General features: G+C 40.6%; 1 protein-coding gene across 1 annotated transcript; it reads right to left on the reverse strand.

Moving 5' to 3' along the window:
* Positions 1–268: 268 nt before the first annotated feature.
* Positions 269–5142, reverse strand: YAE1 (YAE1 maturation factor of ABCE1). The gene is made up of 4 exons (XM_051798774.1): positions 4977–5142; positions 3877–4158; positions 2121–2242; positions 269–1724 (listed from the first exon to the last, which is right to left on the reverse strand). The coding sequence occupies exons 2-4, from the start codon at positions 3991–3993 to the stop codon at positions 1295–1297; spliced, it is 669 nt and encodes a 222-aa protein (XP_051654734.1). The 5' UTR covers positions 3994–4158; positions 4977–5142; the 3' UTR covers positions 269–1294.
* Between the last annotated feature and the right edge of the window lie 10165 nt (positions 5143–15307).

Here is a 15307-nt window from a genome sequence, read left to right on the forward strand (position 1 = left end):
CTTACGCTCTGCCACCTCTGTGACAGGATAACAGTGTCTTTAGTAAGAAAGCTGTAAACTCAGGTTTTGAAAATCAAGTAATTTTTGCCTTAGTTTTTTTCTGGCCTCAAAGTATGAAAGTGTTTTGGGGGGGTTTTTTGGATTGGTTTTTTTTCTGCAAGTATAGTCAAGTTGACTGTTCAAAATTTTAGTTTATCTCTGTCTAGACTTGCTTTGTCTCAGATCTGAAGGAGGGTTACAAGCATCTTAAAATAAGCAAACTCTTAACTTACTATAAAACAGTTTTATTAGTGTAAAATAGAGAGAGGCATTCACCAAGAAAAAACTTCCTGAACAGAGCAGTTTACAGCTACAGTTAAGACAAGCAATAAGAAAATGAGTCAAATATAGAATGCTGGCACAGAAATACAAAGTGGTCAGAAATATGCATGTGTTGGCTGATGTGTTTCTAAGAGGTGGTGAATAAGCCTGGCTTCCTTGAAGAGTTTGAGAAAAACATTATGGGAATGTGGGAAAGAGTTCAGGCTTGAGGGACTGGGAAAAGAAATACAAAAATAACACAGGGATGTTCATTAGACTGGAAGCATGTTTAGTGTGGTCTGACAGGGTAAGAGTCTAAGAGTAAAACGTGGAAGTGTCAGTAATTCTGAATTTGAGAAAAATAGTGTATTTTCAGCAAAACAAAATAAATAGAATTGTACAAGGAGGAAAAAGAGTTTTGAACTGTGAAAATGCACTGTATAGTGGTTACAAAAGATAAGAGGAAGAATTTGACAAAAGGTGAAAAATTCCTGTATTTTATATAATGACTAGAGAGTCACAGCACTCTAGGAATCAGCAGCAAATCCTGTTCTATTTTGCATATATTTAGCATATCATCAACAGCAGCTTATTCTGCAAGAGTTGCTTGTCCATAGCACTAGGCATTTATTCTTTAGGTAGCAGAGGGAACCAATTTAGAGGGGCTATTTAATGGACCCGCTTTATTTCCAAATTCCTGCCAAGAGAAGGCGACGGTGAAATGAGAGCTTCTGATGCAGAACAGAAACATGTTTAGTACTCTCTGGAGAGCTTTAGGTGTCATTGCCCCTTTCTGTCAATGTTACCTTAAGATTAAAAGTGAGGGGTTTTGCCAGGAGCCAAAAGCATAGTGAAGATTTACAGAAATTAGTTTTACTGGAAAGTATCAAGATCAGATTTTCCTAAAACAAAGTGATGCATTGGCCTGTATATGGTGCACAAAGTGAGAAGCAAAACTAGTTGAGATAATTTTAAGTACCATGAGACAGAAAAACTAATGTTTCAGTTGCTGGACATGATGGAGTATATCCAATGATAAGCCCAGTTGCTCTACCAGCCAAACAGTCTGCTTTTTAACCCAAGCAAGCGTTGACCTTTCAGGATCTGTGCGGAGGTTTGCCTTGCTGCACTCAGACTGCAAGGAACCAGCCTTACCATTATTTCTACAAATGTTTTCACCAGAGCTGCCACCATCCTCTTGTTTTCCATCTTTAACTTCCTTGTGCTCTGTCCCAGCTGAAGCTGTGTGATTAAGGTCCATGTCCTCAACAGAGTCTAAAACATGTCTAAGATGTGGCTGTTCTTCAGTAGAATTCAGATACTTAAGCACATCTTCTTCATGCTTTCCAACCACATCAAGAAGATTATTTATCTTACTTAAAGCAGAATCATGTCCATTAAAACGACACCAGGATAAGAGAGCACTGAAAAGTGAACAAAACCAAAAGTGATTATATGTATCTACACAGACCTCCAATTGGCGAAGGCAGATAACAATGTGCCAAGATATCAATGCTATATAAGTGTGCCTGTCATTCACACTTTATGGATAATTAAAGCAGTAGAACTAAGTATTAAGCTTAAAGATGAAGATTCAGTTAATTTTGGAAGAGCAACTGAAGGAGGTTTTTCAAGAATGATTACTCTACACCCAGGTAGGAAATTCCCTGTATTCAAGACCTGAGAATTCTCAGGTTCCTCACTTTGGGCAGTTTTACAATGCACTTGTTTTTTTAAATTAAAACAAACAAAAAGTTGCATGCATGTTCCTTCATACACACTCTCCACATGCACTTGACCTTAAGGAGTTTGTAACCTACTTCAGGGTTCCTTTGAACTGGCCACATGTAATCATCAGCTCGGCACCGTGTCTGTAACCTTGATTAAAGCCTTTCTGGAGTGCAAGTTCTTTCCCAGCCTCAACTCCATCCCTATAGCCTTCCTATAATAAGAGCAGTGAAACAGGTTGTTCACAAGATGACAAATTGGACCTATGACAAATGCATAACAATAAAAAAAAGTTTAAACATGTATTCAATCTCTTAAATTACAGCTTCTAGATTTGAATATCCCTCACAGCTACACACCCATTGCCAAACTAAAACATGCTTTTTGCAGTGCATTATGATTTACTGACTGTATGGTCCAGTTCTTTTGAAAAAGTATCCCCAGAAGATCAAAAAATAGGGAAAGTATTCTTAGAAAGATAAAAAAATAAGACAAATCTGCAAGAAAGCATGATTGCTTTTATGATGACCAAGTTCTTTACGAAAAATTCATTTAAGAATACCACATCTAGACTTCTTTTTTCTATCTAAAAAATAAACAGGCTGCCAAGTAGTACTTGGCAGAGTACTCTCCTGTCTGTAATCCATCTACCTGTTCTTCCAAAACTAATTGTTGAGCATTGCTCTTTTATTTGCTAGATCTCACTCAATTCAGTAGTTATACCAGAAAAAAAGATGGTGATAGACTGAGTCATATATAAGTACACATAACATTGTAACTGCTTTCTGTAAGAAACAGTTAATGATTGTAATGCAAATTAATTTCTTTATATTCTAATCACATTAAGATATAGCACAGAATAATTCTTAATTTTTTCCACACCAAAATTGCAAGCTGTAAGAGTGAAAACTCCCATTTGCTCATGAGAAAACTGGTGGCCTTGCAAGAAAAACAGTCAGGAACACAAATATTTGTGTTTTTTTGGTTTTTGCCCAACATACTCTAACTTCCACAACACTTTATGATTTTGCAGTTTCTACTCACAGACATCAGAGGGATTTGTGTAAGAATACTAAACAGCCCCTTAAGAAAGCTAGTCTTTTTAAGGGACTCATATGCAGGAAACTTCCTTGGACAGTAATACACCAGCTCTGCTGTAATAACCTTCTTCATGAACAGCCTACGCAACAGCTTCTTCCCATGTTCTTCAGCCAAATGCTGCTCACTCGTGAGTGAGCAGATGAGCCCTACTGACCCCACTCTGAATCATAATGTATCTGTTGAACTAACCTGTTTATGTACTTGTTTTGTTCCCTGTAGAACTCCAGGGAGCAAGGGCTGTGGAAAGCAACTTTCATAAAATACAGTTTTCACTAGAATAAATCAACCAAAGAACTACACAGACCACACTGCCCAATTGTGGTTGCATGTGGGGTCTCACATCTTACAATCTGACTGATGAATAAACTCTACTTAAATGCCCAAGCATCTCATATTTCTTTATTAGCACTGTTCAGCTGTGTTGGCCCTACATTTACTAGGGGTATACCTACACATACAAAGCAAATAGCTTGCATCACAATTCAGCACTGCCTTTTACAAATGCATGTACTCGTGCACAGGGATCCAATGTCTTTTGGTTAAACAGTACTTTGCTGTGATGACTACTAAGAAGAGTTTCCCTAAATTCCTGCTACATTTTCCTGATATTTAGAAGAAACTAAGCCACAATAACTTTTAAGCAGTCACTCTTACTTTTCCCTTTAAATCATCCATATGTATATCAAGGTATGTCTCAGTAAATCTAAAATGGCTAAAAAGACTATTAAATAATTTTTATAGAAATACCTTCAATCTTTTTTTCATGGTACTGTTCCATTCCTTCTGTAGTAGATACATCTCATCTGCATCTTCATCAAATATATCCTCATTGGATTGGCTGACTGCAGCTTGAACCCAGGACATGACAGCAGTGTCCTATGACCTCTGAAAAATTCTCAGAAGTCCCTCTGGTGAAGTGCCAGATTAGAAGTATAGGCAACAAATGTGAGTTCTGAAGAGAAGCCAGGTATGAAGCTGACTATTCAACCTGTACGTGGAAACTTGGTGCTGTTTGCCACTGGAGTGCATCTGTCAAGACAGATCATCACTCATGAAGCAACTTCTGAGATTTATGAGAGCAATTAAGAGAGTTTATTCCCATCTTATGGAAGTGACACACATATGCACTTATGGCATACATATATGACAAGTTAACATTCCTAAATACTGCTGGTACACAGACAGCTGGATGCCAACAGCAGCTGATGAACAGCCCCTTCGGCCTCTCTGTGGTGCCCTAAGTTACACACACAGGTATGCACACAGATTATATGTATATACACATTTCTCTATGTTTGTATATTGTACATACACAATTACCTACACATAGGTAATTACGTACAGAGTCAGTAACTGGAAAGGACTCTAACCTTTGATTTTCAGTTTTCTGGTTATGCCAAATACTTAACAGTCTTATAAATCTTGAACAGTCCTTTATATTTTGAATAAAGAATTAGCAAGTCCTACTGCAGGGGAAAGAAGCTTTCGGATTATTTCGTCTTTCCCAATGAGAAAAACCTCGAGAAGCCTCTCACAACTAATTCATTTGTATCGCTGGAAATTTTTATAATCCACAGACGCTGCTCCTTGCGGAGGACGGAACCAAGGGCCCTGGGACACAACGGGCTGGAGTCCCGCAAGCGCACCCCGCCGTCCCCACATCCCGCCCAGACCTCGGCGGAACTCACAGGCCTCGGCCAGGCCCCGACCCGCCATTTCACGGCCGAGCAGGTGCCCAGCTCCCCAGAAGCCTTCCTTCTCCCCTGCCCGGCGGCAGATGCAGCCCTCCCTTCGCCTCGCCTCTCCGCGCCGCTCACGCAGGCCCCGCCGGCCGCACGGCCGCTCACCTCAGTCCCTCACCGCGGCCGCCAGGGCACCTCGCCCCGCCGCTGCTCGCCTGCCGCCATCTTTACTGAGGGCCGACGACCGCCGCCGGAAGCAGACGGGCAGCGGCAGCCATGTTGGACAGGGGCGGAGCCCGCAGGAGAACAGCCGTCATCTTGGCCAGCAGTGCTCTGACGTCAGAGCCCAAGGAGACCCTAGCGGCGCCATGTTTAGTGAGGGCGCAGCCCCTCCCGGAGGCGGGACAGGGCGGCCCGCTGGGCGCGCCGGGGTTTGGCCGTCGCTGCGGGGTCTGAGTGCCGGAGGGGGAGGAGTGCCTGCCGCTTCCGTGATCCCCCCCTCCAGCTCTCAGGAGAGAGCGGAGTGTGGCTGACCCCGGCGTCCCACAGCGCCGTGAGGTCAGACCCGGAGGGATCGCGGTCCCCAGTGCACGGAGGTTTCGTCTTCTTCAGTCATAAACGGTGGAATTTTTAAAAAAATCTGCCTTGTTGGCTTCAGAATTCTCAAGGACTTTATGTGAGGCGTGCCCTTAAGCTATTCTCTACAAGATCTAGGTATTACAATGATAAATCTTTTTAATATGTTTATTATATATAAATAAACACAACATAAGCACAACGGTGTTTGTGCATGCTGCACTTGGCTTATGAGCATAAGTTCAAAGTCAGTTAATCTTCATACAATACACAAAACTTGAATTCAAGTTACGTGTTTCTCCAGAGCCTGCTGCAGTAAATGCCCTGTGTGCTGAGAGCTCTGCGGGCCCTGAGAGGCAGAACATCAGGGAAGCCAATTCCTCATGAGAACACATTGACCCCACAGCCACTGCCAGGTGTCCCACTGGTGACATTCCTTACAACAGGGCTAGGGACACTGCCATGGACAACCAACTGCAGAGCCTGTCTGCACACTGCAAGTACAGAGAGATGAACAATGGTGACTGTGTGCTGCACTCTCATTTCCCTCCTCCCTGCTGCTCTGCAAAAGCCTGTCCTCCTGCCTGTGACCCTTCTCGGATGCTCAGTGATGGTTTCATGCTCAGGTATGAGTGGCCAAGTAACCCAAATCTGTCTAGAGATGGATATGTCGGGGGACAAAATGATACTGGTGCCTCTGGATAGCCAAAAATGCATATCTGTTTCTGAGCAGTTACTATACATGTCCATGACTACTGATTTCCTAGCCCAGTTCTGTCACTTCTACCTCCTGCCTGCCATTTTTTTTAACTGGTAACAATACTGATTATATGCACAATGCACAGTCACAGAAAACCATTCTGGCAACAGAAACTCCTGAGCCCTCATGACTGGTCATAATGACACTGCTAAACTTGGGTTAATCCTTTGCTTGTCGTCTTCCACTCTGTCTCCTCAGCCTTTTGCTCTTCTGGAAAACATACAGAGGTGGTGGCTCAGGGAAACTGTAATTTTCCCAGATTCACACTATCTCAGTTTAAATGTCTTACATTTAGCAAACTTGATCATTCCAAACAGATGTTCAAGACAAGTCTTTATAATCATGAGAAACAATGAAGAAAGCTTTCTCTTATTAGCTGTGTGTGAATAATTAGATGAATCATGTTGTATACACGGAACAACATTGTTGGGACAGACTTGAAGACGAGTTGATTGTGTGCTGATGGCCTTGACAGGACTGTTGGCAGGGTTGAGGGTGAGGTGTGGTGCCTCAGAGTGCGGATGTTTTCCACACCTGTGTGTATTATGGTGACACTTTGTAAAGATGCCAAAAGATCAAAACAGGAGAGCAATATTTCACAGGCTAAAACCCAACAGTTTTGCACGATGAAGAAAAGTTACCTGAAATGGTGAAAAACATAGTTGACTTGTGACCTACTGTAAAGTTTGTCGCTGCCATATCTAAGATTAAAAACTGTCTAATTTTAGGCTTATGGTACCTATTATACCAAAGGTACTTCTGGGACACAGACATACCTGGCTCAGCAGTTACTCCCTGCATATCTGATGCTCTGGGAAGAGGTTCCAGAAGGGTCAATACACAGTCATAGATTAGTCATAGCTTAGATTGCCAGAGATCATTACAAAGGAATTCTGTCAGCTTTCTTGTAGCAGTAAGGTTTGCCATTCAGCAATCACCCACGAGTGATCTCCATAAGCAAAATGTGTGAGCATAGGGTCATAGGCTGCTCCTTTACACCTTTTTTACTGCACATAATGGCTCAGATAATGCATTGCTCCCATTCAGATCATTATTATACAACCTTGTCTCTCAAACACAAATGGATGGCAGCAGCCAATGGATTTTGTCATAACACACAAAGGCACTTCAAGATTTCAGGCTTTTTTGAAGGGTAGTTGATTACCATGGCCAGGACTTGCAGACCAGCCACTCTATGGGGCAGGATGCTTTCATTCTCACTAGAGCAATTTCTGTTGCTGTGTGCTGTTGTCTCTGGCAGAGTCGATCTAAGGCTTGTGAAAGGCCTGGGGCACAGGACTATTCACACTGTTCTTGAGTCATGCAAACCTTATGGACTGACAGAGCTATGTTTCATTGTCTCTAATTTTGGAAGTAATGTAATCCTTTTAGAAATCATGGCTCTTAAATGGTATTTGGATAAATTTCAAGAACACTTATATCACTGTTTGTTCGTTTGTTGTTTTATATAGTAAACAAGATAAAAACATAATGAAAGAGAGTAAGCATTTGAAACGTGAGGAGAATGGAAACCCTCAATATTTAATAAAGACGGTATGTGCATTGTCACCAAACATTGCACAGTGTTTCTAAAAAGCCTTAAAAATGCATATTCTGCCTATGGTCAGGTCTTCTTCCAGGTATGTGGTTCCACTGCCTTATCAAATTCTAGGCTGTTTTCCTTGAATGTTGTGAATAACAGGTCACTGGTAGGACTGCTTACAACAGCATCAAGAAAGACATACTCATGCTCACATGCAGTCAATGTCTCTGTCCTGATCTTGGCTGTCTGCATTTTTTCTTCATGCAAGGGATGTTGGGGTTGTGTGCTGCTGGCTGAATATTGTGATAATAATACAGTGACCTCCAGAGTGTAAATCCTTTGCTTCCAGGCCTACCACAGAGAAGGAAACAGTGAGCTAACAGGTTAAGTGAAAGTCATAGGCTTAATGAGGTTTCAAATATTGCAGCTCACGGCACAGGAGACTATAATGACCCTAAATTAAACAAAAGGGTTAAAATAAACTTCTAGGATCAATGATTTTGACCAGGGCATGGTAACAAACATACACTTCTGTGTTTTCCTGTAATATCTCTCATTCAGGATATTAAGACAATTTACTAGTATAGCCTTGTCACCCTCTTCTGATGGAGGTAAGTAATACATAAGAATTACTTCCCTGCTTTTGTGAAATCACTTCTCTCTTCTTTAATAACATACAATAATATTACACAACACTTTGGGTCAAAATGTCTCATTTAATGTGAGAAGAAAATGGAAGAATATGGGAAAGAGCTAGAAATTCGTGAATATATCAAGGGTAAATGTCTAACATTCACTTTAAAGCACCAGAGGAATCTTAATAATCCTTTTGCAATTACTTCTTACTCAGGTTTTTTCAAGGGAGATGATAGTTTTCTGCCTCTTCCTTCACCCGTATTACCAGAGCACAGAACTTTGATAATTAAATATTAAAACAGAGCAGTTTTCTTACTTGCAGAGTCATTACCATTTCAGATCCTGGAAAAGAACCTTTCCTGTCTATTCCATGAACTGCCAGCAGTTGGACTTAAATTGAATTGTAAGTGGAAGTGGTTAAGAAAAGGAATAATTTCCGCCCCCCCCCCCCCCCCCCCGCTTCCTCCAGGCTTTCTTTGAACGTTCTCAGGGCTTGCAGTCTTAAAAACTGTACACTGCACTGTTGCATACTAAACAGACCAACAGGTACAGTTTATTTACACCAAAACAGTTCTCCTCTGTCATTTCCCTTGGTTCGGGTCTCAAATGAGTGAAATTTGTTGTCCCCAGAAGTAATCCACATTTTCATTCTGGAACTTTGATAACAACTCTTCCATTGCAGAAAGGAGGGACTGGCTGAGATCAAAATGAGCTATATGCACATCTCAACTCAAAATTAATGTCGATAGAACAGAGTGTAGTATGGGACTAAACTATTATTTTTATAATAAACAACAGAGAAGCAAGGAAGGGATATTCCTAATTGTCTTCAATCCGTCGACATTGAGCTTTTCACAGTGTGAAATGCCATGTGAACAGAAAGAGGTTATGTCAGTAATGACAAGCAAATATAATAAGTTCTACATGTTAGTTGTGTAACTGAATCAGGTGTCTATTGAAATTGTAATATTAGGGATGAGTCTGACTGGTTTTGTATCGTCATTAAATCAGGATCCCATAGCTTTCTGACTCAGATATCCTTAAATAATATTTTTCTATCTTATTGGTTACATTTTATGATACAGAACTGCCTTTTTTGTTTGTATAATAATTGATCATATGTAGGCAAATATTTACAGTAAATGCAATTGTTCCAAGGAAAATGCTTGCTTACGGATTTCTGCAGTGAATTGCATCTCTATTCAATGTCACACAGACTTTTTGTCACACTTGTGTTTCTTCAACGGGAGAGAAATGCCAACTTTTTTCTTTTGGCTAAGAGATGAATTGCCCTCTCTGTTTTTTCCCTTGTGTAAACTCAGGCAAATGATGAAAAACTGCAGGAATAGCAGCTGTACAATGCTGATCCAATTGTCTGAAGTGAAATAGAACTGCTAGAAGGCATAAAACTTGTGGAGTGCACTGATTTCCTTGGCACCTGAAACCACGAGAAAACAATTGTTTCGGTGGCAATGCACGGTTTTTGAAAGGCTGAGGTTATGACAAGAGTAGTTAAATGGTGGCTTTTAGTTGCATGTGGATTGTGAACAATTCCAGTACAGCATTGTATACTGTACCTGCAGTGTATAATTGGTTGTTTGGCTGTGCTAGCACAAAGGTTGCTTGGCAATTCACATTCTCAGCTGAGGAAGAAGGTGAGCTGGCATTGCAGGACTTCTGGGGACCCAGCTATACACTGGGGATGTCTCCCTTCTGCAGGGAGCTACAACCCTCTACACAGACATTGTCACCTGTAAAAGGCTACCTGAGCTGCCTGAGGATGGCCCTGGTAGCTGACACAAAGCAATTGTCCAGCATAATGTATTGCTGGACATGGGAAAATGTTCATCATAGAATCATAGAATATCCTGAGTTAGAAGGGACACACAAGGATCATCAAGTCCACCTCCTGGCCCTGCACAGGACAGCCCAACAATCCCACCATGTGCCTGAGCATTGTCCAAACTCTCCTTGAACTCCATCAGTTCAGAGCAGAATGTGATGTCAGCCAAAGAAAAACAAATGCACTTGGTAGTTGGTGAGATTTCAATAGAAGTTGAAGTATATGCCCCTTTATGCAAATACTTGAAGTATTTGTCCCTTTTTACCTTAAAACTGCTGCTGCAGCCAGGTGGGGTGTTAGACATTACTGCACCGTCTCTGGTAGGGCAGTTGGGCAGTGACATTCCCTTCTCCCGTCTCCTCAAATGTGGTTTTACCGCTTCCCTGGGTTACTTTCTCAGACCTGCAAGTATACAGGTATGCTCCTCTTTCACAATTATCATCCCTGTCAGAGGAAGGTGCTGTCTTCAGTAGCAGGTGCAGGTGCCACGCAGCTGAACGAACAGGGACTGGGACATTTAAACAAGATGAACCGTGGCATGGGCATGTCTTGAACATTACTCACTAGTCTGGAAGAGGCTGAACAAGGCTACTCATAGCTACTCCAAATTTATTTCACAAGTCTTAACTATATACATTTACATGAAGTTACCCGCCTCAGGAACAAATGCAGTTAATTTGACCCAACAATCCACCATGTAAAAAAGTAACATTAGGTACTTTTTTCGTTGAATTGTTGTGATCAGTATCTGTCACCCTGACCTGGGCTGAAAAGCACATGGCTATTCAGATAGTTACTGATTTCTGTGGGTTTGCACTCAGGATGACACAGTTCTCAGCATGCAGGATCACAGAGAAGGTGAACTTTCTCATCAGATTTTCTGCAGCAGAAGACTTGCTAGGTTTTTAAGAAAACTGAAACATCAGTGGTCATGTTACAAGCTCAGGCCCCAACTTTAGAGTAAAATCATGATACATTTTAGCTCATCCAAAAGGTGCAGTGAATGGTTCTATGACATACACCAGGCAGGCTTGGCTCATATTTTAAATAGCAATATGGAGCTTCAAAGTTCTTCAAAGTATTAGAAAAAAAGGGCTGCAAACTCTACTTCCTTTTTGTGAAATGAGGTCATATCTTCTGCAAAACTGTGTGTTGTATTTTACCACTGACTCAATGTATCAACTGACTAATCGTGACTAAACAATTTTACAATTAATGCAACAATTATATAAGCAAAACCAGAATGAATTCAGCACCACCTGAAGGCTGGGAATAAAATTCCAGGTCAACATGACAGGCACTCCAAGTTACAGGAGATGAAATGTAAGGGAAACCGATGTGAGGCAATTTGTGCACAGAGATGGCAAAAAACTCTCTATAGAAATGGGCTACTTCATTTTATTTCTTCCTAAACCTAGATTCCAGTCATTTCTCTTTCTAATTCCCATACAGATATCAATTCCTCTGAGGAACCTATCTCACTGCAATAGCTTTGTTCCAATAGGTCAACTCGTGTGAAAAATACATCTCAAAACAGTAACTGTGTTATAATTTTAATTATATAGCAATTCCAAACCGATCACATTGTTTATTTCAAGGTTTCAAAGTCTTACCTGTCTGTGGAATATTAATATCAAGGTCCATTCCTGTTATTTATAAACATAGTAGAAACTGAAATTAACTGTCAATTCTGTTCCCAGAACTCTATAAAAATTGCACATTTAGAGTACTGTTTGGAATAATGTAACTAATTAAAACTTTTATTTTTGTGAATTATCATATTCCATATTTGGCAAAATAATTTCCAGTTTATTAAAGAGATTATGATTTAATAATTTGACCAAGGAAAATCTGCAGGTCCTCTGAGAATCATCTTAGCACATGTGGAATAGTTCCCTTTTTTTTTCTAGCAAGAAAGAGTGTATAGTGCTGAGGGTTACATTTTATCCTCATGCAATATTAGCTTCTCAAGAAAGTTCTCAGAATATATTAAGACATAAGATGGTATAGTCTGTGGTTACTTGAGAACATAAAACCTTGTCTTCTGTCATTCCTATGCCCATATCCCTGTGCAATGCTTACAGCTTCTTTTCAGAAGCTAAAACAACAGAGACAAACCTTGCTTCCTGATTGACTGATGGGGTAATGAAAAGTATTAGTAGTCCTTACAAACACCATTTATTTTTATTTTTTTTTTAAGTCTCAAATATTGACACCTTATCTTTGTATTTGAAACAAGTGTTTGTCTGTTTGATGTATTAAATGTAGGTAGGCGTGTACACCCTGATACCTGTGAGCATTATCTGCAGACTCTGAGGAGCTCACGAGCATATTTCAAATTCATTTCAACAAGGGCACCAGGCAACGTTATAAGGATTTTGTAAAAATCCATCCCTTAGAATCTTGTAAGTAATGTCTTGGATGTCTTACAGCCTGGCCTTTATAAAGCTTTCAACACCGGGTTGAGTGGCTGCATGTGTGTGAAGCTGCCAATATTCTCTCTTTCTCTGGGCTCTGGAATTTACTATTGCAATAAAACAGAAGCATTCCCTTGCATACTAAACTGAAGTGGCTATGAAGAACAACCGTTGAAAGACCTCATTTATTTCATGGTTTCAGTTTAATTGACATCAGCATTCAGTCCTTTCTACTAGCCTATTCATTGTCTCCCTCTCCTGGAGGTTCAGTCTGGATTCAGTGTACAGCAAATTCATTACTGAGCTGCAGCACCTTCCCTCTCTGAAAGGACAGGGAAAGAAGAAATCACCCTATAATTAAAAGAAAAGCAACTTTTCTCTTTTAAGTTTTGGGTAGTTCCCATAATACCCACAGCAAGTAACCCATACCACTTCCCACATCTCCCAGTCTAAGACTGTTGAGGGAGAATATGTTAAGAGGATATTTATCTATCTCTCTGACTCCAAATAACCAGTGCCAGAGGCAGCTTAATACAAAAATTTCTGAATAATTCATGGAATGATTGATGGGCAAAAAATATTGCAAACAATGTCTTTTGGGCATATTATTTAATCAGCAGCAATAAAACTGTTCTTTTTGTAAAGAACATGAATAATTTATTTTAGTACTAAGGGATGAGAATTCCTGTAATGCTTGATTTTTGAGAATGGTCCAACCAGCTCTAATCAGAGTCTGGGAAACATGAACATGAGTGGTATGCAGTGTGCAAATATGTAGGCAATGATGAGAGGAAAATTATGAAGGGTCACCGTTCCTTCCACAAGAATGGGGACCAAAAGTTGTTTGAAATTAGGATAAAAGAACTGGTGTGTATAAAATAAAGAGAGCAGGAAGGCAGATTTGGCTTGCCTCATTGAGGAAATAAAAGCAAATATTACCTGTAGAGAATGGGAGGGCATAGAACATGAAATGTAGCCTCCAGATAAATGCAATTTTACGGGAAGTGTTGGGGAAAGGATGTAGTAACATTTTTCTGTGGTACAGAACTTATTTTTTAATACTGAACACACAATGATCCTAATGCTCTTTTTAGCATAGTGCCGACTCTGTGGGAAAACGGTCCTCCAAAACCTGGCATTTGGTATGTCTCTCCTGTTCATGGAACAAATCTTCTATAACTATCTCTGACATTTATATGATAGTAGTTGTTACTTGTGGGGACCACGTAGCCTTTCAGCTCATTTGTGGTAGGGATGGTGTTGTGGAATAAGATGATTATTAACTCTAGGAAAACCACTAAGAAACAATTAATTCTGCACTTACAGCTTACCACATTTCTAAAACATGTCAGAAACATGTTAGGGATTCTGCCAGTGGGATTTCACAGCAGATGCCACATTAATGCTACAGATTATACCAGCATGGGGGCTTCTGGTGAGAGCAGAGACATTTGTAAGATGAAGCATGTTCGATATGACTTCTGTAGCTGAGAGCTTAGAAAAGGCCCTAATGCCCCACATTACCACTGGCTAAATGGAAAGACAGTATTGACAACTAATGTGGGCTTGGATTCCACATTGGCATCTGGTTAGGAATCAGTAGATTCAAAGTAGCTGAACCCAGTCAAAAAAGTGAGGTAGACGGTAGATGTTCTGTTTCTACTCAGTTCAGTGAAAACTCCATAAAAGAGTATGGCATAATAAACACTTGAAGAAAAGCACCAAGATCAGTGTTTACAGAGCCATTGTGCTGTCTACTCTCTTGTATGGTTCCGAATCATGGGTCATCTACCGCCACCACCTGTGTCTCCTAGAACGCTTCCATCAACGCTGTCTCCGTACAATCCTAAACATCCACTGGTCAGATTATGTGACCAATACATCTGTTTTAGAACAAGCAGCAGTCACAAGTATTGAGGCCACGTTGCTGAGAACACAGCTGCGCTGGGCAGGGCACGTCTCAAGGATGAAGGACCACCGCCTCCCTAAGATCCTGCTTTATGGTGAACTTGCCACTGGCTGCCGCATGAGAGGAGCCCCGAAGAAAAGATACAAGGACTCCCTGAAACAACATCTCAGCCTTGGCCATATTGATCAACATAACTGGTCTACTCTGGCCTCAAATCGGGAGGCCTGGAGACACGACATCTATAACGCAGCTGTCTCCTTTGAGAATACACGCAGGATCACTCTCGAGGAGAAAAGGCAGTGCAGAAAGAACCGTGTATTGCAGAATACACCATCTAAGGAGTCTTTCTGCTGTGCCTTTTGCAATCGGATATGTCTGTCACATATTGGCCTCATAAGCCACCAGCACACTTGTAACAAATGTGGATAGAGCCTTCCCAAATCTTCGTTCGCGAAGCCTAGCCATGATATGATGATATGACTCAGTTCAGTGGACATTTGTTAGGTATTTAGTCCTTAAAATAGAAAAGAAGAAAAGTAGAAGTACTGTGTGAAAATATCTACAGAATCTAAAGTCCTGCAAAAGAACACTCTGCTACTAAATTATGTAAGAGTGTGTATCACTCATTCATTAAATATCAATAAATAATTTAAAAAATTTCTGTAATTTCAAATGCTCCGGAAATTATATCCATTCCCCTGGGTTTTGTTGTTACTGGTTTTTTTTTTGTTTTTTTTTTGGTATACGCTTGTAAGGGGAGTTCTATGGGCTTTCTTCAGTTTAAACTCTTGATTTAAAAGTTTTCCTTTGCA

This window comes from Manacus candei, unplaced genomic scaffold, assembly GCF_025592945.1.
Source record: "Manacus candei isolate 608988 ecotype Guabito, Panama unplaced genomic scaffold, ASM2559294v1 h1tg000049l, whole genome shotgun sequence".
Lineage (NCBI taxonomy): Eukaryota > Metazoa > Chordata > Aves > Passeriformes > Pipridae > Manacus > Manacus candei.